Here is a 26,425-nt window from a genome sequence, read left to right as displayed (position 1 = left end):
TGTTCTTTGACCTCTCCACATGTACCAGGAATGTGTATGTCCACACACATACACATGCTAAATATGAGTAAGTAAATGCAATTTTTCATTTTGTTTTATTTTTCAAGACAGGGTTTCTCTGTGTAGCCTTGGCTTTCCTGGACTTGCTGTGTAGACTATGCCTCAAACTCACAGAGATGCGCCTACCTCTGCCTCCCTGAGTGCTGGGAATAAAGGTGTGCTCTACCGCACCCAGCTAGTAAATGTAATTATTTTATTTTTTTCTCAATGCAGTTTATTCAGGAACCTTGAACAATCTTCTGACTCTGGGGAAAGCCAGCCCACAGCTTAAATGTAATTTTTAAAAATAAAGAAATCCAGCTGGGCAGTGGTGACCCACACCTTTAATCCTAGCACTTGGGAGACAGAGGCAGGTGGATCTCTGAGTTCAAGGCCAGCCCAGTCTACAGAGTGAGTTCTAAGATAACCAGGGTTACACAGTGAAACCCTGTCTAAAAACAAAACAAAACAAACAAACAAATCCAAATATTATGCAAGGTATTCAACCTTGTTGGGGTCGGGGGCGGGTTTAGTACTTGGTTTTAAGAGGAAAAGGTGGTCGTTTTCTCGAGGTCGCACAGCTGGTGTCTAGCAGTGCCAGGGCCGTACAGCCAGCTAGGTAAACAGTATCAGCTGGCACGGGGACAACCACATGCGGAACTCAGGCTTACGTAAACTCAGACATAACTTACATCTCCCCAACTTCTGTTTTTCTCCGTAAACAGCAAACCTAGGGGTCTGGGCTGCAGGGGGCAACTCCAGGTAAGACTCAAGCCCACAGGAAGGGTACCCACCACCTGAGGCTTTCAGAAGGAAGCGCCTGGGACACTCACAGGAGGAAGAGCCTGGGATCCTGAGACGGGAGACTGGAACTGGAGCAGGGACTTTTACGTAAAGTTGTAAACTGGCCGAGATGGTGCACACGTGTAATCCCTCCGAAACCGCACAGCCCAGGCCTTCCTCTCAGCCTTAGCATCCGGGTTCCCACAGAACAGCTCACCAGGGCGGCTTTTCCAGGCCAAGGTTCCAACACTTGCACAATCTTCCCCCAAATAACGACACCTGTCGATCACAGCTGCAGCTCACTCTAGCATCAGTGCCTGTCCCAGGAAGTTATCTGTTGCTTCGATAAAATGCTGACCAGACCAAACAGCTGGGGTATGTTTGACATACAGGTTGGAGCCCATCCTCACCGAGGGAAGGCAGGGCGGGAGCTCAAGGCGGGAACTGAAGCGGAGCACATAGAAGAATGCTGCTCAATGGCTGACTCGCTCAGCCTGCTTTCCTACACAACCCAGGACCACCATCCATGGGTGGCACCACCCAGCATGTGCTGAGCACTCCCACATCAATCATTAATCAAGAAAATACCCTTCAGACTCGTCCACAGGCCAATCGGACTTAGGAATTCAACCGAGGTTCTACTTAATTTGTCAAGTTGACAAAAAATTTAAATGGTTCCTAGATTATTTCTCAACCAAGATTACTTCTTGGTTCCTAGATTATTTCTCATTAAAAAAAAAAAAGTTTCCTGAGGGCTGGAGAGATGGCTCAGAGGTTAAGAGCACTGTCTGATCTTCCAGAGATCCTGGGTTCAGTTCCCAGCAACCGCACGGTGGCTCACAACCATCTATAGTGAGATCTGGTGCCCTCTTGTGGCCTGCAGGTGTACATGCAGGCAGAACATTGTATACATAATAAATCTTTAAAAAAAGTTTTTTGATTTTTGGTTTGTTTTGATATGTATTTGTGTGAGATGCATGTCTTTATGTGCCCCACATTCATGGAGGTACCTGAAAAGGGTGTGGGATTTCCTGCAACTGGAGTTACAAGCAGCTGTGAGCCACCGATGTGGGCACAGGTCCCCCGTGAAGAGCTCCTACCTCCTGCACAGCCAGACTGTGAGGAAGCTTGGGACTACAGGGCACCTCTCGTGACCCGCAGGATGGGGAAGCCAAACTCTTGGGTGGCAGATGCTTGTCTAGCCAGGGAAAATCTGAGGCAACGTCCATGGTGACCATGGATACTGGGTGGGCCATTGTCAACATAGTTCCGGGTTCTTCAAATGAACACTAAACCTGAAGGCTGGACTAGTAATTATTTTAATCTCTCAATCTCTACTCTTACCCCTCACCCCCCAACCCAGCACTCTCTCTAAGACAAGGACTCTATGTAGCTCCCGGTTCTGTCCGGGAACTATGTAGACCAGGCTGGCCTTGAACTCACAGAGATCTGCCTGCCTCTGTCTCCTGAGGGCAGAAAACTGAACTGATGGCTTTGTGTGTACTAGGTGGGCACTCTGTGTTCCAAGTGTCAACTTTATTTACAGCCTACTGTCCAATATACGGTAGACTGTATGCTGAATTCCCCACTGATCGTCCATACGCATGAGCAGTCCGATTCCGTATGTCCTGTCTTCTGTCTTGCCAGGAGTCTCTACATGGTTTGCCCTCTCCCAAACTCTGGCTTAAATTTAATCCCACTGTGAGGTATTTTGATGCAGGAAACAAAATCTGATTAGAGTATTCAGAGGAAGGCTCTGGGTGTGGATGCCTTGTTTAAATAAAGCCATCAGGAGCAGGCCAGTGCTGGCACAGGCCTTCAATCCCAACACTCGGGAGGCAGAGGCAGGCGGATCTCTGAGTTAGAGGCCAGCCTGGTCTACAGAGTGGGTTCCGAGGCTACACAGAGAGACCCTGTCTCAAAACAAACAAACAAACAAACAAACAAACAAACCAAAAGGAGGGAGCCATCATTATTGGATCCTGGTCACGTTTTGGGAAGAGAGACTAGGACCACGGCACGTGTTCGTACATGCACACACACATATCACACACATGCACACCTTGTCTCCCAACATGTGATACCTTGAGCCAGCAAGATGGACATTATCGGATGAGCCCCTGAATACTGGGCCACATCGATGAGCCAAATAAACTACTGGGGGGCAGGGGGAGCTGGTGCGGCTGGTGAGATGCCTCCCTGGGTAAAAGCCTTTGCCGTGCCCGAGTTCACTCCCCGGAACGCAAGCTGGGTTGTGCACCTGTACTCACATACAATGGTCATGCTTCAAGATCACTTACTCTGTATTATGCGTGAACAGAGAAGCAATTGTGGGTGTGTTTTTGAGTGTGCCCAGTTCACACTGGGCCCTGTTCACACTGTGCAAGCACTCTGCCTCTGAGGTACAAGCCCAGCCCAGGACGATTATCGAAAAGCATGTCCTAGGCTACGTATTACTTTGCTCATAAATTCCAGTATTGAGAGAGAGAACCGGCTCGTGACAGGCAGGAACAGGCTTCGCCCGTCACCAAAGGGTGTGCGAGGTTAGCCTTCGGCTGAGGCTGCATGGAACCCTGCCAGCTGGAAAAAGAAAAATCTGTCTCCTTATCAACTCACCTGGAGACGCCTGCCTGGCATGTGACCTGATGAGCAATGGTATCTAGGACTTCCTATTTTCAACTCCCTTCATACCGTTTAATGGCCAAACACCTGCAGTTGCTGGTTTATAGTATTTATAAAAGCAGATGTACTCAGACAGGTGTGCAAAAGTCTATTTTTCTCTTCTGTCTGCGTGTCTTCATCATTACTGTTATCTTTCTGCTACCACTGAGGGCAGGTTGAAAAAACTAGAGAACAGGACCGAGGGCCAGGGTGTGGCTCAGCTGGCAGAGTCCTCGCTTAGCAGTGTACAGCACTGAAGAATGAGGTGCGGTGGGGCCCAGGCCTATGTTCCCTGCCCTGGAGAGGCAGGAAAGTCAGAAGTTCAAGGCTAGACTAGGGAGGTAGGACAGCTGGTTAGTGCTTGCCAGGCAAGCAGGAACACCTGAATTAGATCACTAGAAGGCAGGCTCTGTGGCGGAAGCTTTAATCTCAGCACCAGGCGAGCTGAGCAGGAGGGTCCTGGGGATTTCCTGGGGCATGCACACAAACACACACATGTATATGCTCCTGTATTTGTGTATTCACACACACACACGTTATGTGCCCCTGCATCTGTGTATTCACACACACATTTGTATATTTATACACACATGTATGTGCACCTGCATTTGAGTATTTATACACACACACAAACCTGCATTTGTGTTATTTATACACATACAGACCCCAGCAGCCCAGGCTGGCATTGCTTACTTAGAAGATCAGGATTTGTGTTTTGTCTTTTTTTTTTTTTTTTGAGACAGTGTTTCTTTGTATAGCCCTGTTATCCTGAATTCTCTTTATAGACAAGGCTGGCCTCGAACTCACAGAGATCTGCCTGCCTCTGCTTCCCGGGTGCTGGGATTAAGGGTGTGTACCACTGTGCCAAGTGATATGTGTTTTCTTAGTAGACCATACCGAAAGGATAATAAGAAGTGAATCAGAGAAAGAACCCAAAACACCTACTTTATAAATGCAAAAGGCCAAAACCGTATTAATGTAAGTCAATGAAACAGAGGACATTTATTACAGAAGTGCAGAGACCTACACATTTTTAGCAGCTCTCAGATACTTGACGAGAAAGTCTTTCAGCTGGGATATGTGCATCGTCTCCTTCATTGTGGTGTCTCTACTTCTCAGCTGGATTAGTCCATTTTCCAAAGTCGTTTCAGTAATCAGAACTGTGAATAGGATACTCATCTCATCATACCTGAGAGAATAGTTAAGCAAAACACATGAGTGCCCAAACAGCCGTCGGCTCCTCACCTCCTCTGATGCCTGAGTCCAACCACTCTCACCTCAGTCAGTCCCTTAGAACGGGACTGAATTCCGCCCCCCCCGCCCCCATTTCTGAAGCCTATGCAAAACACACTTACAATACTGAACTTACTGTGCTGGCCAAAAGTCAGAAGAAAAACGGAAACTTAAATAAACACTGGCACCTGAGGGCTACCACAGACAAGTTCCTCAGCGATCTCAGCCTTTTGCTAGGGCTCTAATGACAGAAGAATGTCTGTGGACTATGGTATCTTGTAATAAACCATATTAAAGTAATAGATTATAAGAAATCCACACTCTATTTATGGCTTAACATGCTGCTACTGTTTCTAATTCATTAATCATTCTTCTTTGAGACAGGGTTTCTCTGTGTAGCCTTGGCTGTTCTGGACTTGTTTTGTAGACCAAGCTGGCCTCAAACTCACAGAGATCTGCCTACCTCTGCCTCCCTGAGTGCTGGGATTAAAGGAGTGTGGCACTGAGACTACCCTTATTTTTATTTTATGCTTATGAGTCTTCTATTTGTATGTATACTTGTGTACCACATATGTGCCCGGTGCCTGTGGAAGCCAGAAGAGGGCACTGGATCCCTTGAAACTGGAGTTAATGGACAGCTGTGAGCTGCCATTTGGGTACTGATAACCAAATCTGTGTTCTTAAGTACAGCAGCCACTGCTCTTAACCACTGAGCCATCTTTCCAGGCCCAAACATCCAATTTTTTAAAAGTAGGCATGGTGGTATATACCTATGATCCCAACACTTGGCAAGATCAAGGTTAAAAGTGATCTTCAGTTACACACTGAGTTCCAGGACAGCCTGGACATGGATGAGATACATACAGAGGGTATGAGGTCTTGGTACACACAGAAGAGCACTAGTGAAAACAGGAAAAGTTAAACACGCATGTTTATCTCTTCAAAGGAAGTATATGTTGACCTGTCTTCCATACTGAAAGCTGAAAAAGGATGCAGTTCACAGCGTGGTCATCATTTACAATCTGCAGGGCCAGGCATCACATGAATTCCCCAGAATATTGATTATATTTATTTATCCCAGACTTTCCCCCCTAAATCTTGAGCACTGCTTCTCAGTCCACAAAGCCCACCCTTGAGAGATGTCACTTGTGCTTTAAACAGCCTAAGTGACTTCTGTGTTTTCTCGGGACCAGGCCAATTCTGACTCCCACAGACATTCTGCTTACCCCAGTCACTCTTCCTAGACTGTTGGTGATTGGTCTGATGCTTGTATTTTTTTTTTAAAGATTTATTTATTATTTATACAACATTCTGCCTGCACACCAGATCTTACTACAGATTAAGCAGGTATTTTTAAGATTATGGATGGAAGGTAGCTCAGAAAGGAATGGCTAAGGCAGATGGCATTGGATGGAGCTGGGAGGTGGATGGTGAGGTTATTGAGAGTGCAGGTGGAATATCTGCCCAGCCCAAGGTAAATAAGGCAAATTATAAAATCTAACAGGTGTCTGTGTCTTTAAAAAATGATATATGTATACAGTGCTCTATCTGCATTTATATCTGCACACCAGAAAAAGGCACCAGATCTCATTACAGATGGCTGTGAGCCACCATGTGGCTGCTGGGAATTGAACTCAGGACCTCTGGAAGAGCAACCAGAGCTCTTAACCTCTGAGCCATCTCTCCAGCTCCGTCTGTGTCTTATTAATTGTGATAGCGGGTTAAATAATACTGCCAAAATAATTATAGGGCAAATAATAACAAACACTATATAGCCCAACACCATTTATTTATGACACTAAACCCTTTGCTAGAGCACTGTTTCTAAATCAGCAGAACCCATCTTTATGGGAGAAGCCACGCACGCTTTGTAGAGTTTCAATGTTCACGTCTTTAGCTCTGTTGTGCACGGGGGAGTTAACTGTCATCAGTAAACTTGTTTCTCAAAATTGTGCTGTGTTTAAACACAGCTAAATTAGAGCATCTGGTGTCAGGCCCTGGAAGTTTGACCCAGCACCAAGTTTCATTCTTGTCTCTCCCAGGACTGTTTTGCTGCTGGCTGTAGAACTGGCGGGGAGCCCCACACGTGCAGTCTCAAAAGACCCTGTGACTCAACTTCAGTTCCGGGGGATCTGATGCCCTCTTCTGTCCTCTGAGAGCATTGCACACATGGTGCAGACAGACACGCAGGCAGAACACCCAAACATTAAGCAACAACAGGCTTCGGAACTCCATATATGTGCCATGGCGCACCACATGATAATTAAATGTAGAGAAAAATTCTAAATTGTAATAAACGTAGAGAAGAAATTTGAATGGCACCCCCCTCCCCAGGAACAAAGCTTTAGCACATACAAAAACTAGGAAGTTCAAGTTCCCCTCCTTCATTTTATATCTTAACAAACACCAGTTTTTCCATTTCCATTTGGTCCCTGCTGGAGTCTATAAAACCCCAGGCTGCAATATGCCACCCTCTGCCACCACGCCTGGGGGCTGCTGCCACCTGCGGAGAACCGTTTTCCCGCAGACATTTTCTGGAAGGTATACAGGATATCACTATGTAGCCTAAGTTGGCTTCAACCTTGTGATCCTCCTGCCTCAGCCTACAGAGGGCTCAGACTGCAGGTGTGAGTTACCGTGCCTACAAAGTAAAAGAACAAAACACAAAACTTCCTAATCTTAGATATATATTCAACACAAAAAGCTAAGAAAAAAAATGTGCATAAAAGGATAAATCATTTTATTAAAAAAGCAGAAATTAACAAAATGGCAAAGTAGCAATACTAGAGAGAATTCACTATAAGACTCATAATAATTCTGACAAAATATTAGTGGCCTTAACCTGAGTAATAGCTGGGAAGAGAGAGCAGCGTGAAGGTGAGCTCTACATAGGAGCCAGGCACAGTGGCTCACACCTACAATCCCAGAGCTCAAGAGGCTGAGGCAGGAGTGTTGTGGATATAATCATGGTTTTGTTTCAGTCCCAGGTGTGGGATGTGGGACTGACTCAGATGGTCCACAGCAGCAGACTATTTGCTTCGTGCAGGCTCTGAGAGGGGCACTTTGCCAGCTGCAGATAGTTTAAATCTGAGGACTCTGAAGAGAGAATAAATGCCAGAGCCCAGAGAATGTGGGTTCTAAGATAGAACAAGGCTGCTCCTGCTTCCCCATTGTTGCTCCTGGTTGCTGTTGTGGGACAAGAAGTTGGAGATCTGAAATGAGGATTGGACTGGCTCCAAGGAACCTGACAATCCTAGCTAGTAGGAAGCAGCTAAGAGAACTGTGGCCCCTCTCGCACTAACCCTTTCTCTCTACTACCTGGTGTTGGGGTGTTAGCAGGAATTGGGGTGAAGTGGAGAGAAAAAGATAAAAGAAATGGAAATACCTTTTTTGTTTGTTTGTTTGTTTTAAAGTATGTCAACATAGGATTTCCATGAGTTTGAGGCAAGCCGGAGAGACATACTAGGGTCAGCCTGGGTTACAGTGTGAGACTCTGTATTGAGATATTTTGAGGATATGGGGAAGGCTGTGTGCACAGACAGACAGAAAGACAGTGGCTGAGGAGTCCAGGTCACACCATTTGGTGGTGGACTGGTTTAGGAAAAGCAATAAAGATGCCTCATATTGAGGATCCCTTATCTGAAATGCTTGAATCAGAAGTATTTTAGAGTAATAAAACAAACAAAACAAAACACCTTGAATATTTAAATCTATATAATTAGCTCTCTTGGGGCTGGGCCCCAAATCTGAACATGAAATCTATTAGTGTTTCCCATCCTCTTATCCATACAGCTTAAAGGTAATTTTAGACAGCATCTTTGTGTATGTGTGTTTTGACTGTAGCTTGTCACAGGTCGTATGGAAATTTTCATTTACAAAAATATTAGTACACAGAAGTGTCAGATGTTGGAGTTTTCAGTGAGAGACGATTAACTGGAAGCTAGCCTGGGGTAAACAAAGGTGCCAATCACTGAGAAGACTGGCTCTCTGTCCCCCAGACTTAGGCCTGGGAAAGAACCCTGTGCCAGCCAGGAAAGCCATTCCATTTATGTCCCTTCAGTTCTAATTTTAAAGACCTACTGTCCGCCCCTGAAAGACTGATAAGCGGAGGCGATACTTATAAATACCTGACAGATACTGTTCCTTGCTACAGCAGTTAGCTCAAGGCACAAAGTTCTATAAAAGGGAAAGCTAGGCACATTGTTAATAAAGATTTATTTGTTTCAACTTTAGGCTTGCTTGCATGTATGCCCACCACCTGTGTGCCTGGTGCCCACAGTACCGGGCGGCTCGGAACTGCGGTTTCAGATGTGTGAGCCGCCACATAAGTGCCGAGTACTAAAGCCGGGACCTCGCAAGAGCAGCCACTACCGTACCTCTCCACGGGGTGCCTATCACTTAGCGTTTTTAAGGATTTAGGTTTTACGTGTGTGTGTGTGTGTGTGTGTGTGTGTGTGTGTGTGCGCGCGCGCGCGTGCCTCGTGGGTGCGGTGCCTGTGCAGGACAGGAGAGGTTGCTGAATCCTTGGGAGCTGCAGCTGTGAGTGACTGTGAGCTGCCCAACATGGGTGCTGGGATCCAAACTTAGGGCTCTCCGGAGTGATGGCGGGCACCCAACCAGTTCGCCATCTCTCTAGCCCCATTTTTAAGGTTATGTTTACAAGAGATTTGTTTCTGTTAGCATAATACACATGTAATCAACGACAGAGAAGATGATTCTTACTTTGAGAAGAGCTGCTCTAATGAGGAATGCATCGTCTCCAAATACCCAGGCCAAACAGAAACACCATTTTCTAGTAACTCATTAAGTAGCCCTTGACAAACCTGGAGAAAAAAAAAATAGATTTCAAATATAAAAGTGTTTGTGAAACTATAACCCACTTGTGCACTGTTTAGTTCCATGATGCTATAGTTTATACACTGAACGCTTTAGAAACTGCATACTTCCTCTAAAAATAAATTAAGCAATGCCAACTGAACACTGATTGCAAATCTTCCAAGAAGCAGTTTTATACCAACCAAGAATTATCACCCTTATCATTCAAAACACCAAACAGAAAATAACCATATGGCTGCAAAAAGCCATGTTAACTGTAAAGTCCTGTGACAGGCGAGAACTGGGCCCCAGGGGCTTTCCTTTTACACTGGGAGAAGGAAGGAACAGCTTGAGAAACCCCAGCAGGGCATTCCGGAAGTCAGCCACACAAACTGCTTCCGGACAACCGGCAGCACAATGGCGGCACACCGGCTCAGTGGGGAAAGGCAGTTACCGTAAGGTCTGACCATCTGAATTCCACCTCCAGGACCCACACAGTGCAAGACAGAATCAACTTCTAAACTGTTCGCTGACCCCCATACCACACATGTCCACACACACAGTCAGTAAAATGTAGAATTTTTAACAGTCATGGCAAATAAACGTATTTAACCCACCTGTCTTAGCTCCACCGTTGGGCCTTTCCCCACATCTAAAGCAACCTTAACAGGGGCTAAACAAGGGTGAAGTTTAAGCACCTGAGGAAAGCAAGGGACAAGAGGAAGAGGAAAGCACAGTTAACGTATAAAATAAAAACCAGAAATGCCTACATAATTTTAGTTTTCCAAGTGTGAAAGAGCAAAAGCACCTTTCTCTGAAGGCTCTTCTTCCTCGCAAAGGAGTTCTCTGTGAGCTGGAAGGAATCACAGAGGTAAGCCAGGACGCCCAGGTCTAGGTCGCCGCTTACAGACAGAACACAGGGAACCACGTTCTTCCGTCCATCTCGACCCTTCAGAGAAGAGAACAAAATAAAGCAGCACTTAGCAGGACTTTTCCTTTCTTTTTCTGTGTGTTTTTTTGAGACAGGGCCTCAGCTGTGTAGCGCTGGCTATCCTCAAACTAAGAGATCTGCCTGCCTCTGCCTCCCACGCGCCGGGACCAAAGGCGTGGGGCACCGTGCCGGGCTGGAGGATGACGCTGATGCTGTCACCTGTTCTCAAGGGAAGATGTCAAACCCAGTGGCTTCATCCGGGTGCTCATTCACCTGGAGCAGGCCTAGGCTTCAGGAGTTTTTCAATGCTTCCAGGGAGAAGCCTGCTGTTTGAAAAGGGAATATTTGGGGGTTTGTTACTGTTTTGGTCTTTCTTCCTTCCTTCTTTTTTTTTTTTTCTTTTTTTTTTTTTGTGAGACACAGTTTCTCTCTGTAGCCTTCTCTGTCTTGGACTCCCTTTATAGAGCAGTGTGGCCTCAAGAGATCTGCCTGAGAGCTGGCATTACAGCCGTGTGCCACCACCACCCTGCTGGAAAGGGAGTATTTGTTTAAATCCTTCTTTACTGTTATTATTTGTGTATGATAATGGCGGAAGGACACAAGCGCCATTGCATATATCTGAAGCCAGAAAGGGCTGTCACTTTCACCATGTGGGCCCAGACACTGAGCTCAGTTGTTAAGCTCAGTAGTAGCAAGCACTCTTACCAGCTAAACTATCCCCCCCAAAACAACAACAACAACAACAAAAAACACTTCATTTTTTAATGCTGGTCTCACCTTGAAATCTCCTGTCTTAACCTCAGAGGTTTTGGTATTAAAGGCTTGTATTACAATGCCCAGCTCCTAGATTTACATTCATGAAGACTTGGCTTTCATTCCAAGACGGAAGTGACTGTACACTGCATGGGGCTGGAGAGGTGGCTCAGGGGTTAAGAGAATGTGTTCTTGTAGAGGGCCGGGGTTCTAGTCCCAGCACCCACACAGTGGGTTACATCTGTAACTCCACTTCCAGGGGATCTGACGGTCTCCTTGGGACTGCATGCATGTGGTGCTCAGAGATGCATACAGGTAAAACACCCCCACACACAATGAAATAAATTTAAAAAAATAAACGAATTACGATGGAGAAACCTAGGTGACACCATCTTAATCAAGTGACGTAAGATAATATACTAATACCCACTGTTCCCTAGGATGGCTGAGAAGGGTACAACCCCTTTGTCATATTCTTGACACAAAGACACAAGTCAGGAAACTTCAGAAAGGTCTGCCCAAAGGCTTATTCTACAAAGTAACCAGCCTCTTCAGAAGTGTCAGGGACATAAGACTAGGAGAGATGAAAGGAACTTTTCATCTGGAGAAGAGAGGCAGGACAGCTCCGTGAGACACAGTGCCCTGGGCTGGATTCTGGGCCTGTAAGGCATATTACTCGGATACTCAGTTACCCCGGGCTCTGCGGAAGGGACAATTGTAGTGGGTCACTTTGAAGGCCAGGGTCATGGCTGTGTTGCTGGACAATGTCTAGAACCTGTACACGAGGTTATGAGGGTTCAGACGACCGCACAGTTATCCTCGGGGTCTGGAAAACAGAGTCTGGGTAAAGAACACGGGGGGCTCTGGGTGATACACACCTGTATAGCAGACACATTTCCGGGATACGTCTGTAGGAGTTCTCCATCCCCTAGGTTCCACAGCGTCTCGACTGGCTCCTTTCCCCAGGGAAAGCTGTAGTACAGCTTGTTTCCCTTTCTGCCCGCTTCGTCTTGACAGTCGGCACTGCTGAAGTCAGACGGGCTCATGGCAAACTGCAAAACACCAGTGTCTTGTTGACTTACTGAAACAGTAATTAATTATTATTATTTTCTGAGAAGGGGTCTCTCTATGTAGACCCAGCTGACTAAAGAACCACTGGGCTTCTGCTTTCTGAGTACTAAGGGACTAATGTTCTTCTAATTCGATAGTTGTCTCTGAGAATTAAGGTTGCCTGAATTAAGGTTAATCCAGCGACAGGTTGAAAGTAGTTTGGTCAGTCCCAAACATAGGCTCCGGCATGGCATCAGAGCTCAGCACATCTGTACCAAGGGAGCCCCAAGAACGGCTGGAGCGGTAAGCACCGTGTGAAGAGGGCTCCGTCCCTATCTGCTAAGGCAGCTGTCCCTCCCTTACAAATTCAGCACAGCAGCACGGGAGTGGAGCTCTGTGGCAGGAATTTGCCCAACACATTCAAGGCTCCCCCTTCTGCATCCAGGACTGCCATACACTGGGGGAGAGAAAAAAAAAAAAAAAAAAAAAAAAAGCCCAAGCAGTTGGGCTGGAGGCTCACACACACCTGTAATCCCAGCTCAACGAGGAGGACTGCCATGAGCTGTCCCTCAGCCTGAGCCCAGAGTGAATCCAGGCCAGCCTGCGTAAGATGGGTACGCTGTCTCAAGAAGCCAAAACCAGGGCCACTGAGGTGCTTTGGTGGGTGAGAGGGGCTGCTGCGAAGCCAGAATGTCTAACTTGGATCCCCGGAACCCACAGAGTAGGAGGAGACGTCAGTTCCTAAGGTTGCCCTCTGCCTGCCACATGCTTGCCAGGATAGGCTCGCCCCAAAGAAATGCAGTAACCTTTTTTTTTTTAAAGATTCATTTATTTATTGTTTATACAGTAGTCTGCCTGTGTGTGTGCTTGTGCACCAGAAGAGGGCACAAGATCTCAAGATAGAGGGTTATGAGCCACCATGTGGGTGCTGGGAATTGAACTCATGACCTCTGGAAGAACAGCCAGTGCTCTTAACCTTGGAGTCATCTCTCCAGCCCACATTTTTTTTTCTTTTCTTTTCAGAGTTATTTTTCCCAGACTTGGGAGGAGGCAGAGGCAGGTGGATCTTTGTAAATTTCAGGACAGTCTGGTCTACAAAGTGAGTTCCAGGGCTAGAGAAACCCTGTCTTGAAAAAAAAAAAAGAAAAGAAAAGAAAGAAAAAAAAAAGGAAATATTTTTATTTACATCGACCTTGTTTAAATATTTATTTTACACATGTGAATGCTCCATCTGCATGCCAGAAGAGGCCATCAGATCATATTATAGATGGTTGTGAGCCACCATGCACTTGCTGGGAATTGAACTCAGGACCTCTGGAAGAGCAGACCTGTGTTTATAAATGCCTTCAGAGACTAGAGGATGGAGGCTGATCCTTTAGAGCTGGAGTTACAGGCAGTTGTAAGCTGCCCATCCTGAATGTTAGAAACGAAACTCTGGTCCTCTGGAAGACCACTGAGCCACCTCTCCAGCTATACAATAAGGTTTTTTTTTTTTTTTTTTTTTTTTTTAAGAAACTAAAACAAACACAAACAAAAAAACCCACAGCTACATCGAATTCTATTTATAAGCCATGTGTGGTGGTACATGCCTGTCGGCCCAGCACTTAGGAGGCTTAGGCAAGGGAACCAACAGGTTGGTGCTGGGGTAATCTTTACAATCCCAAAGGTCAGAAGGGCAAGAAGGTCACGGTCATCCTAGGCTACACATGGAGCCTGAGAGCAGCCTGGGTGACATGAGAGCCTGCTTCAAAAACCAAAATGAAGATAAACAAGAGTTCATTTATTAACTATTGAAATTATTACTGTATTACCTTCCTCCACCACAGAAGCCGATGACGCAGCCAGAAATCAAGCCACTGGTTTGCAGTCTTCGGAGGAGTAAACCACACCAAAGAAGCTTCAGTCTTCTCAGCAATTCTGTGTGTACTAAGAAGAAATCAAAGAGTTTTTATGGAAATGATATGATGTATCACAAAGTGGAAATGATTGGCTCTTGATTATTTAAGTACCAAACCAGGTCATCTGTCACATTTTGTACCTTTTAATGCTGTTAGGTATCTGCTTAGTGTCCAGAACTGGGTGGAAACACACTCCGATCTGAGCGAGACCATAAGGGAGCCTCCTGTTTACCAGATCCAGGCAATTAGCGTAGTGCTCCAAGGCGCCTGTCAAGAAACAAACCGTCACCTCATGAATCTACTTCACACAGGCCAGCTGTCAGTGAACTCTGAGCCCAGTGGAGGAGCAATGAATCTTGAGCTTTCTAGTGTGAAGATTTTTTTTTTCTTTGTTTTTTGAGACAGGGTTTCTCTGTGTAACCTTGGCTGGCCTGGACTGGCTTTGTAGACCAGGCTGGCCTCAAACTCACAGCGATTCACCTGCCTCTGCCTCTCACTGGGATTAAAGACGTGAGCCACTGTGCCCGACCCAGTTTGAAGATTTAAAGAATAGTACTCCTTGCTAGATGTGTCATGAACACATGTATACACGACATCCTAGTACTTAGAGGTTGAGGTCAGCCTGAGCTACATAATGATTTCAAGGCCAACCTGTCTCAAACAAAAAGCAGAAACAAAGCAATGAATAGTCTGTCATCTTTAATAAGGAAAAAAAAAAAGCCAAGTGTGGTGCTATAGACCTATAATCCCAGCACTTGGGAGGTAGACAGGAGGGTCAAAAGTTGAAGCTCATCCTCAGATACACAGTGGGTCTGGGCTCAGTTTCTGAGGCATGAGACGCTGTCTCAAATAAGAAAATCCCACCCCAAACAGCCAAATGGCATTTTTATGTTCTTCACCTAGACTTGTCAATTAACATTTGCCATGTTTTTGTTTTTTTCTCATTCACTACACTGTTAACAGTTAATTCCTAAAAATATTCTCCGCAACCGTTATTAAAGTGTAAACTTAAATAACTAAGATGAAATAGCAGCTAATGTATGGCTGCTATATTTTATGTTTTAATCCTTACCTAAAAACCTCAGTTTTCACTTTCCTTTTTCTGGCTCATAAGTAAGGTTTATGGACTTTTGTTTTGATTAGGCATCTTCAGTCTCTCAATCAAGAATGTTTCTTTAAGACTAGAGAGGTGGCTCAGTTGGTAGCAGCTGCTGCAGCCGAACCTGAAGACCTGAGTTCTATCCCCAGGACCCACAGAGTAATAGGAGACAGTTAATGTCTAAACAGTTAATGTATAAGCACTCTGGAGGAGAGGCAGGCAGATCACTGTGAGTTTGAGGCCAGCCAGGGTTATACAGAGAAACCATCTGGAAAAGCAAAAACAAACACAGAAAAGTAAAAAGAACTCCTTCCTATCTATTTTGTTTTTCTGCTCTGCTTGAGACAGGGTCACACTTAAACTCTCATTTTCACACTCTGCAACTTTGAGGGTTTTTGTTGTTATTTTTGTTTCTTGAGACAGGGTTTCTCTGTGTAGCCCTGGCTGTCCTGGACTACTCTTTGTAGACCAGTCTGGCGTCAAATTCAGAGATCCACCTGCCTCTCTGAGTGCTGGGGTTAAAGCTGTGTACCGCCACGTCCAAGTCCACACTCAGCAACTTTGAAGGTGGGTGTTTCGTCTAAGAGATTGGGAGATAAAGAAGATTGATGTTTGGGGGCACAGTAAATGAGACTACTTAATACAATCAATGCCAAGAATACGAAATAAAATACTACAAACTAATCACATTTATCACTGGTCTGTCTGCTTTATTTCATTAAGGAAATATTTAAAGGCTACAGTATATACTAATTTTCACAACTTTGGACATGTACGGTGTTGTAAGCTACTCCATACTACCAAATAACAAAGGCAGCATTTCCCACAGACGAGCAAGTCTTGTGAAGAATGTCAATGGTAGCTGGTCCTGAATCCCAGCACCGGGGAGCTAGAGGCAGGTGGATGTGAGTGCAAGGACAACCTGGTCTACAAAGTGAATTCCAGACAGCCAGGGCTACACTGTCTTGAAAAACAAGTCAGTGTTTTTGTTGTTCTTTTTTATTTTTTTTTATTTTTATAGTTTCTGTATCCTTATATTTGACTTTAAAGACAAAGACATATACTTCATCTTCTAGCTGAAAAGCTAAAAAATCACCTAGCAAGAAAAAAAAATGACCAGAGTGGACGACTATATGTAAAACTGGAGTAGACGAAGTCTTCGAAAATGTCTTGGTATCAATGAACGCTCAAGCATGTGACTGAATTAAACAAAACGCTTTATGCATTTCCTCAGGCATAATGCCACGGACACGTGCCTGAAGGTGGGTCACTCTGAATGTTATTTACATTAGGAAAGTGTGTGTGTGGGGTGACCTGGTCACTTCTTTGCCTGGAAACCTAGGGCCAGCGGCTGTCTCCAAACCTGTGCAAGATTACCTTTCCACCCCAAACCTGTTCAGAAGCACAAAACGCGAAGAGCCGTACCGTGAAGAAGGGTCTCCCGTAGCTTCCCAGAAGTTTTTAATAAGTTCTCAAGAAATGCCACTAGCTGTTCCTTACTCAGTTCTTTGTCTTGCAAGATTTCGCGTATACACTCTGGAGAAACTAACCTGAAGGCACTGTCCCCCGGCTGCGAGGGGCCCGCCTCGTGGTGGAGGGCGTCCACCGCGAAGACCTGCTCCCTGAACACCACCATGGAGTCCCACCACTGTGAGGCTAGGTTCTTCCGCAACTCTACACCCAAAGGTCCACAGCGCGGGCGGCCCCCGCCCAGGAGAGCGGCGGCGCTGAGCTGCTGGGGCGCCCCGCTGAGAAAATGCCTCCTTCGGCACAGGTCCAGCAGCGCCTGGCAGTCCACGGCCCGCTCGGAGGCCGCCGGCTGCCCCGGCCCGTCTGCGGGCCCCGCGCACCCCGACAGCCAGCGTCTGCAGGCACCGCGGCAAGCCCGGGCCGCGCCACCCCCGCGCATCGCCACGGGAACCCGGGCCAGCGGCCTCACGTGGGGGCCATTAACAGCATCGGCCCGGGCGCGCACCGGCGCTTACGGCGCAGGCGCGGCGGAAAAGCCCGCGGTGCAGGCCACACCCCCGGGAAGTGCGTCAGCGCCGAGCCGCCCTCCGCCCCTGACGCCAGCGTCCGCGCTTGTTTACTGTGGCAGCTCGGGCCGCCTCTCGCGGACCGCCATCCTGTCACGGAGGCCTGGCGTCCAGTTCCCGAGGGGAATGCGTTACTTTCGTGTCTCAGTATGGCGGTCTTTAAGGCAGAACTCCCCTAATGCTGCCACTTCAGCTTCCTCCAGGGTGTGGCCGGAGAGGCAGGGTTGTAGCCTAAGGAAGCAGGTCTTAAAATGCACTTCCCTGACCTAACCACCTTCATAAAACAGAAATTAACTTCCCTTAAAGTGGCTACGGGTCTCGGAGATCAGTAAACCTAGCAGAAAGGAGGCAGCACTTGACTGGAGGAAGGGGACGGCTTGTTGAGAAGCTCAGCAGTTTGTGACACACGCTAGGGGACCATATACGCTGAAGTTAATAGGGTTGGGGAGTGTGATTATGAGGTGCCGAGACCGGTGTGGGAGTTCGCTCGGTCTCAGCACTCAAGAGGACAATCTCAGCCTGGCCAGCCTGGCTTATGTACCAAGTTCCAGACTGCCAGACTTGGGGAGATGAGGGGTGCAAAACCCCAGGTAAGAGGCCTCTACGCGAATAAATAAAAGGAGAGAATGGGGAGAAAAATCACATTTATTAGTTAAGACAACCACAGGCTGGACACAACACACATGCTAAAAAGTGGACTGTCTTTCAAAACTTCAAAGGTAAAATTTTCCAAGCCCCACAATCATTTCCATAATTATTTACAAAATAAAAGGCCCACATTAAGACATTGAACAGTAAAATAATAAATGCTCCAATCTACCCCTATAATTAAAATTCATGAATTTGACTAGCCATGCCACTGAAAACCACTCAGGGCACCAGAGGATGAACCAGTTTTCAATGTACCCACCCCGGAAAACACTCCCTGTTAATCCCAGCACATTCTAGTTTTACATTTATAAATAAGGCATTAACATCAAAACCTGTTTTAAAAACCAACGTTAAAAATTCCTTTAAGACTTTTGTCCTGGGCAAGACACCATTTTCTGGGAAGACATTTAGACCTCAGGCCATTCTGTAATAAAGCTGTTGGTAAACACACTAAATCTAAAGCTATCCCCTTGATCTTTCTAGCAGTAAGCCCATGCTGAACCTAACCCTCAAGTTAAGTTACTGGTTTTGGTTATGTTGCCTAACGCGTTAATTTTGAGGTTGTGTTGGAGTATGAACTAGCTTGACTTCTAAAATCCCCTGAAATAAGATGGAGACATCCTGGACTCATGGTGTGGCTATAAAACACTGGCAAGTCAGGGAGGAAGAAAACCTACAAAGATGACCTGCACACAGCTTCTGGGCTAACAGTCTTCCCAGCTTTGTGCATTTCGGCAGTTGACAATATAGCCAAGAGCTGGACTAAAATGAAAAAGTATGTCAAACTGTTTTGCAAAAGCAGCCGGCCACCATGTTATCATTTATGTATACAGTTCCTATCCTATAGTTCTCAATCTTAAGGAAGTTAGGCTATTAAATGACTTACTACCCTGATGCTGAAAGCCACTGACAAAACTTTTCTGCAACTCATCTAGAATTATAAAATTCAGTCTCTAAATTCTTCCCGTATGAACTGATCACCCTAAAGGCCTTCTGAGTTCCTCTCCTTCCAGTCCTAAATCAAGGAATGGGAAGTAGTCAACTTTAGTTGTGTAAAAATAAACACCAAAAACAAAAATCCCCCCAAAAACATACTATCTAAGCCAGGTTTTACATGACATTATATATGTAAAATAAAGTACAATTTCCACTTATTCAGTCTTCAAATATCTTTTATTGGAAGGCCATGCATTGCCTTCATTTATTGTATTTGAAATCACTGTACAGTTACTTTTGTGAAAACACTGCCTGCATTTTCTAGTACAAAAAAAACCTAAAAATTGTTTCAGGAATGTAGAGAAATATCCAACTTAAATAGCGAAAAAAGTGCACCATAATTACTGCTGCACTGCAGTCATTTCTGCATTTCCCATGTTTCTTAAATAACTATCTTGTCTGATAACACACAATATAAAGAGCAATTATGAAAAACAGACATTTACATATACTTCTAAAGTCTTATTGAGAATACCCTGTTGGCATTGGATAGCCAATCATAGGCGCAGCAGCTGCAGTAGCAGGATATGCATATGCCTGTTGGTTCATACCATTGTGCATATTTGCAACATTACTTCCATATTGCTGAGTGCTATCATAACCGTTCTGGTAAGTCCCTGTTGGATTACCAGTCCTAAAACTGGTCTGTATACCAGCAGATACAAAATTACTTCCAAAGCTCCCATTGGTGTAATTTGCGGCACTGTAAACACCATTCTGAGTTTTAGCCCCAAAATCTCTCTTAAGCAGACTAGAGTAGCCTCTGTCATAGTTTTCCCTGTCTCTAAACGTATTAAATCCACCCCTTTTGCCCGCAGAGTATCTGTCACGACGATCATCCTTCATGCCTCCTCTACCCCTGGAACGACCTGTCAAGAAAGTAAGTGGAAATTGATCAATTTTATCTATGGCATAAATGTGCTAACACGGAGTTTAGGCAGCTCTATTTATGCTCGGTTGTGTCTTTAAGATTTCTTAGGTTTCAAAATAAAACTACTTACTTCTCCAATCCCATTTAAAATGGACTTTGTAGACAATGAGGTAATTCCCAACTACCTGTAACATCTCTTTTGGAAGGCTCTTACCTGAACCTCTGTCTTCGACCAACTGAAGCAGCTTGGGATTAATTGCTTGATTAGCTTCCCGAAGCACAGAGATAAGGTCGCTCACTTGCTTTATGTTATTAGGTGTAAAGAAAGTGTATGCTGTGCCTGTTTTGGTACTGCGAGCAGTTCTTCCAATTCGATGAATATAATCCTCTGAGGAGTTAGGGTAGTCATAATTGATGACAAATTTCACATCTTCCACATCTGTAAGGTGTTGCAGTGTGGCAAAATAGCAATGTACGGAGTTTTGCACACCACAACAGCCAGACCAAAAATAAAAAGTTAGACAATTGTATTCCCAAGAAGGTACGGGCTGCAAAAAATACAGTTAAAATGGTTATCCATTTCCTGTAGGAATACCATTGAGGCAGAAAAAAGGGTGGGGCAGGAAAAAAACAAAAAAAACCACAAAAAAGCACATGTCAGCTGTCTTAAGTTATCACCCACCCACTGACAGCCTATCAAGGGAATGTGTAGTCTCCTTAGCACATTCCCAAATTGACAAAGTCCCCTTACAGATCATCAAGTGACATCTGATTGCTTCTGCGCAGTAGGGCCACTTAAAAGTTTCACAGCAACCTCTTCATGTGCTCATTTTTGAGGACCTTTAAACAAAAATGTAAAGGTCCTTTGCATTACACTCATCAGAAGTTCAAAATTCTGGCCACACTGCTTGTCTTGCCAAGACCTTACAACTGCAGCTGCAAGAAAAACATACCTGTCCCCCAAAAGTTGTTTTAATGCACTGTGTCTCGTCTAGGCAAGCGCTTCCAAGAAGCCAGGATTCACTTGAGAATGTGTCTCTCTCTGGCAGGTCTCGACATGACGACTACTGTGTAGGTGAGGGAGGAACTTTCAAGGCACTTTCTTTTCCCACTGACTATGTGTGAGAAGTTGATCCTGCTCTAGGTCTCATGTGCCAGTACTCACCAATTTGTAAAAGGCTTAGTACCTTTTAAAGCTGCTCTCTCCATTTCAAACTTGAACAAAAATTTCATTGAACATTGAAGTTTGGAAATATTTCTTCGACATTTCAGCAAACTCACTGAAACTCAAAGACCCACAGATCACAGTGAACAGTTTGAAACAATGCTGTACCATGGCAATCATGCAAAGCATGGGACAGATGAAATACCACGGCAGTGAACTGTGAGGTAACTTCCATTTTTTTCCCCCGGAGAGAACAGTTTATGGGGCAGAGACGGTATGTTCTGCCCTTTGAAGATTACTGGCACACTTTCAGCTTTTCACCTCTCTAATCGACTGGAAGCAGCCAGCCGATCACTAGTCCTCCATCCCCCTCGAGTCCTCCGATTGTCATGCCTAGGCCTTGCCACAAAGACTGCACCTTTATGTGAAAAAAACTTAGAAAAAATGCAGAGGTTAAAGAAAGCAATAAACTTTCTTTAAAAAAAACTACATGGAGATCTTCTGGGAAACCAAGCCATGAATTCGAGTTTGTACTAACCTAGCCCTCTGGAGGCCACATCGGTAGCAATCAGAATAGGAGCTTTTCCGTGTTTGAATTCTACAAAGACACATATAAGATCATTAATCCAAGCTAACAATGCTATCAAGTCACAAACAACTGCATCTTGTATTTGAAATACACACCATTTAGAACCCAGTCACGTTCCTGCTGACTCTTGTCACCATGGATGCCCATGGCAGGCCACCTACATTAAAAACATCAATGCAGCACATTTAGAACTCTAGTCCATCACCTACCAATATTTACCCCCATAGTACTTCATCTTCGTCAAGCGCTCTCCCACGGAGTAGTATATCCCTGATCTGTTACCACTACCTTGTCCCTGGAAATAATCCATATAATTATACCATTATTGCAAACAATTCCCTCACAAGTTGTGGCTTCTGATTAAAGCACTTCTGTCCTTTCCTAAAGACTGCTTTGATGCAGAAAACCACATACCCATCTCTCCTCATTTTTCTGGTAAGTTCATCACATCTTCTTTTGGTTTCAACAAAAACAATGGTTTTATTCTCCTTCTCACTCATGATCTCTTCCATTAGACGAATAAGTCTAAAGATGGAAAAAAAAACAACTTGTCGTTTTTAAAAGGATTTAACTACAAAAACTTGTATTTGTACTTAATGATACAACTAAGTGTCAATGGGGGTCAAAATGACACACCCACAAAGTCATGCAAGCACAATACCTGAAGAAGAGATTGCTGTACCACTCTGTGTGCATGCTTATGCAATTGCTAAGTTCAAATACATGGTTTTTTTGTCCCATTCTAGCCAGGAAAGTGACTTATACCACTGAGCTTCACCCCCAACACACTTATTCAAAAAACATATAGCTCACTAACTTAATTGCAAGGTAAGAAAAAATTCAAAATGAATTACTCCGTTTTACAAGATTTTTCTCAAATGGCTAAGATTTAAACTTACTTTTCATCCTTTTCTACGTCATGACACACATCCACAATCTGAAGAATGTTATGGTTTGCACTCAGTTCCAGGGCACCAATATTGATATGAATATAGTCTTTCAGGAAATCTTCAGCAAGCTGTCTTACTTCTTTTGGCCAAGTTGCACTCCACATTAGGGTTTGCCTATCAGGCTGAAGAATTTAAGGAAATTAAGAGCTCAACCCCAAAAGTAAAGTTAAAACTGATTTTTATGAGATTGTAAGGATACTTACTCTTATCTGATCCACAATTTTCCTTATTTGGGGTTCAAACCCCATATCAAGCATCCTGTCAGCCTCATCAAGGACAAGGTAAGTTGTTCTTCTCAGATTGGTTTTCCCACACTCTAAAAAGTCAATCAGCCTTCCAGGTGTTGCAATACAGATTTCCACACCTTCAATTAATAAATGAGTAAACGTGATTATAATATATAAAATTTTCCTATTAGTGACAAAGAGCACCTTTGTGGTCATACCTCTTTCCAAATCACGAATCTGTGGTCCCTTTGGAGCACCACCATAGATGCAAGTAGACTTCAAGCGACAAGCTCTACAGTATTCAGCAGCGACTTGCTGCACCTGCTGCGCCAGTTCTCGAGTTGGTGCCAGCACCAAGCACTAAGGAAAAAGCAGCTCTTAATAAAGTTTGTCTCTCAAGTAGTAGGATTACAAGCATGAACCACTATGCTCAGGATAAACAAATCCTGGTTTAAGAAGACTCCTACTGGCTGATTCAGTTTACTGTCCTTGGATTCTAGTTTTAAATTGCTAGTTTATGCTAGCAGTCCCGTTATCCAGCTATACAAAAATGATCAAATAAATTCTAGCATATCAGGTGGGATTACATAGTCTACAAATCCCTAGTATACTAGCCAAAAATATATATACTTACGATAGGTCCATCACCTCTCTCTAGGAATGGTTGATGGTTTATGTGGACAATGGCAGGCAGCAAATACTATTGGAAAAGAGTAAAAACAATAGAAATTGTGTTAAAATATGCTTAAAGGCGAGCACCACCACCTCCTGGCTTATCATGTTTCCTTAAACTTACAGATAATGTTTTCCCAGATCCAGTCTGAGCTACTCCAACCATATCCAATCCACTTAGAGCAACTGGCCAGCCCTGAGCTTGAATAGCAGTGGGTTCAGTGAAGTTCTGCCTTGCAATCACATCCATGACATTTGCTGTAACCAACAAAAACCATTTTAGCAAAAGACACACTCAGAAAAACTTATACCCAGGAGAGAATAAAAGGGATAAATATGAAAATTAGTTCTTACCAGGAAAGTTTGCTTCATAAAAATTCAGAACTGGTTTTGGACAGTTGTGACCTCTAACTGTAATTTCCTTGCTTCTTCTGTATGTATCTACCTCTTGCTGAAAAACAAATAATCTCAGTCTCAAACCTCTGCCAACTGTACTGAAAAGTCTCCTATAGCTCAGTAACATTTTAAAAATCTGGACCCACAATTTAAAACCATACTTTTGGCAATAAAAATTATATATTAAAAAGAATCTCACTACCTGATGGGATTAAAAAGGCCAGTGCCACTACACCTGGCCATTACACAAGTTTTACACAGAAAAATTTAATGGGACATGTTTGGAAGTAACTCTCCAAATCCGGTCACCTGCAAGGCACCTGACAGTTTCATCCAATTGCTCAAAAGCTGCTAGCAAAGCCATGTCAAATTACTCACTGCGGTGCGCCTTGCCAAATCAGGGTGTTCCTGATAAAAATTCTTCTCAAATTTGGGCAGCTCATCAAGATTCCACTTCTTTTTAACTAGCTTCTCCCCAGGATTTCCAAACTTCTTTCCAGAGAGGGGTCCTGTTCTACTCCCTCCAAATCGAGGTGCACCAAATCTACAAAAACAAACGTAAATAATGTTAGCCACATTGTGAAGGAGTTCTATTAACAGGTTTACATTTTTTTTTTTTTGCCTTTTGATAAGAGCCAAAGTGTACTTTGCACTCCCTCCCAATTGTCATTCTTTGGACAGTCAGAACCAGCACAATTTTTTTTCTCTTTGTAATCCCAAACACACTCTCCTGAGGCCAAAGCAGCAGCAAGGATTTATCAGGTCGCAAACTGCCCAAATTACAAGGACAACAGCTCGAAGCTCCTTACGCCCTGTCCACAGGGCTTAGGAATTAGCTTCTAGGAGCCGGGCAATCGGGGAGGGGCTTAAGGGGGCTATTTTGGCCACTGTTTTCAAAGGACCCGATCTTACAGAATAACGGGCCGGCGCTGGCAAGGCAGACAGTCGAGCGAGCGGGGGAGCGCGGGCGGGGTGGGGAGAGGGGCGAACGGCGGCGGCGAGGCGAGCCCCGCTCGGGGAAAGGGGGAGAGGAGACGCCGCCAATCGCGGAAGCGCTGCAAATCAAGGTAGCAAAATTATATAACGCCAGGAAAAAGAGGAGGAGCCGGCGCCGGCCGGGGGAGGAGTCCCGGCCCGGGCGGCGTTCCCGCTGGGGCGGCGCTTCCTTCTTTGTCTCGCATTTCTCTCTGCGCCACATTTTCTCGGCGCTGCCATTTTGAGCTCCTCCGCCGGGCGGGGTAACAAAGGCGCCGCCGCCATGTCCGCGGCCGGCATTTTGTGGCCGCCGCTCGGCCACATGGCTCGAGCGGCCGGCGGAGGACGCCCTCCCCGGCACGGGGGGCCTCGGAAGGCGCCCCCCTCCGCCCCCCCGGCAACCCCGGGGGCCCCGAAAACGCCCGCCGGGGTGCCGCACGGACGACGCCTCGGGCCGCCTCACGGGCGCGGCGCTCCCCGGCCTCGCACACCCGTCCCGGCTCCCCACGACAGCCGCGGGGGCGGCGGGGCGGCCGCGCGTCCCGGGCCTCCCGAACACAAAGCGGGGCCGAGGCCCCGCCGCGTCGCCGCTAACGGCCGCCGGGCGGCCCCCTCGCCGCAGGCCGGCCGCGGGGAGCCGGGCTCCGGCCGCACCGCCCTCCCATCCCCCCCGCCCGGCCTGACAGGCCCCCTGTCACACTCACCCTCGATCCCGGCCGCGGTCCCGGTCACTAGAATAACTCGACATGGCGTCAATGGTTGCGGTGGGCGGGAGGAACCCAGTGAAGGGGGAGCCGGTTGCGACGAGTCGCGGAGAGGAGGCCTCGGCGACGGCGAAGCCTCTGCGGGGGCGTCACCGGCGGAGGGACGGCGGTGACGAGGCCCGGAGCTGTAAACGCAGGGACCGATGGAAATGAATGAGGTGCCGGCTGCGTCCCGGCAGCCGCTTTTATAGTCTGGACCGCCTCCTCGCCGCAAAGGCTGCTGGGAGCCGCTCTATGACCTAATCGCCGCTCCCCTCCCCCGGCGCGGAGGCCTCAACGCCCGCTGGCGTTCCGGAATCCGCCATGTTCCCGCCCCTCCCCCCGCGGGCGCTCCCTCACAGGCGCCCGTTTGTCACCCCTCCTCGCCCGGGTGACCCACACTCCTTCTGACCACACCACCTCCTCGTCCTGCCACACCTCAAACGAGCCGCCTCCCCGCGGCCGGACGCCCCCTGCACCGGCCACCCACCGGCTAGCCCCCCGTCTCCACTCTAAGATGTTTACGTCTCCACAGACTGCCCCACGCCCATAACCAGAGACGACGGGGAGGCGGAGCCCGGCGCGGTCACGTGATTGCGCCCAGGGCCCGGCGGCCCGCACTACTTCCTCGCTGGGCCTCGGCGGAGGAACACCTCCCCACAAGCTCACCGGAAGCGCGGGCCCGATGCCCCAGGGAGACCGGCAGGGCTGCTGGGTGACCTGGCTGCCTGGCCCGCCGATCTGAGAACCCTTAGGCGGGATCTTGCCCGCGGGGAATGGTCTCCGGAGCCCGCAAACTGCCGTCGAAGCGCGTGCTGCGAAAGGAAGTCCTTCTTTGATGACCAATCAGCGGCGAGAAGCCGTTTCAACGTCCCTCCCTTTTCCACCCCTC

The 26,425-nt window shown here is 46.3% G+C and overlaps 2 protein-coding genes across 3 annotated transcripts; both read right to left on the bottom strand.

Annotated features, from left to right (window-relative positions):
- Positions 1-4,456: 4,456 nt before the first annotated feature.
- Polg2 (DNA polymerase gamma 2, accessory subunit) lies at positions 4,457-17,251 on the bottom strand. The gene is made up of 8 exons (XM_021634269.2): positions 16,688-17,251; positions 14,304-14,430; positions 14,077-14,191; positions 12,094-12,267; positions 10,340-10,480; positions 10,149-10,229; positions 9,439-9,539; positions 4,457-4,672 (listed from the first exon to the last, which is right to left on the bottom strand). The coding sequence occupies exons 1-8, from the start codon at positions 17,169-17,171 to the stop codon at positions 4,507-4,509; spliced, it is 1,389 nt and encodes a 462-aa protein (XP_021489944.1). The 5' UTR covers positions 17,172-17,251; the 3' UTR covers positions 4,457-4,506.
- A 1,849-nt stretch (positions 17,252-19,100) lies between these two features.
- Ddx5 (DEAD-box helicase 5) lies at positions 19,101-26,343 on the bottom strand. 2 transcript variants are annotated; one of them, XM_021634278.2, is made up of 14 exons: positions 26,203-26,343; positions 25,495-25,679; positions 24,194-24,359; positions 23,774-23,870; positions 23,544-23,677; positions 23,382-23,447; positions 22,966-23,107; positions 22,724-22,884; positions 22,470-22,642; positions 21,985-22,095; positions 21,666-21,727; positions 21,520-21,579; positions 20,031-20,255; positions 19,101-19,814 (listed from the first exon to the last, which is right to left on the bottom strand). In XM_021634278.2, the coding sequence occupies exons 2-14, from the start codon at positions 25,536-25,538 to the stop codon at positions 19,408-19,410; spliced, it is 1,848 nt and encodes a 615-aa protein (XP_021489953.1). In that variant the 5' UTR covers positions 25,539-25,679; positions 26,203-26,343; the 3' UTR covers positions 19,101-19,407. The 2 variants fall into 2 exon arrangements, with proteins under 2 accessions (XP_021489953.1, XP_060242509.1); XM_060386526.1 differs by lacking the exon at positions 26,203-26,343 and adding an exon at positions 26,024-26,135.
- Positions 26,344-26,425: the final 82 nt, after the last annotated feature.

The sequence above is a fragment of the Meriones unguiculatus genome, chromosome 7 (genome assembly GCF_030254825.1).
Source record: "Meriones unguiculatus strain TT.TT164.6M chromosome 7, Bangor_MerUng_6.1, whole genome shotgun sequence".
In the NCBI taxonomy this organism is placed as follows: domain Eukaryota; kingdom Metazoa; phylum Chordata; class Mammalia; order Rodentia; family Muridae; genus Meriones; species Meriones unguiculatus.
The sequence above is the reverse complement of the archived record's forward strand: the minus strand, read 5'-3'. Positions and strand labels throughout refer to the sequence as shown.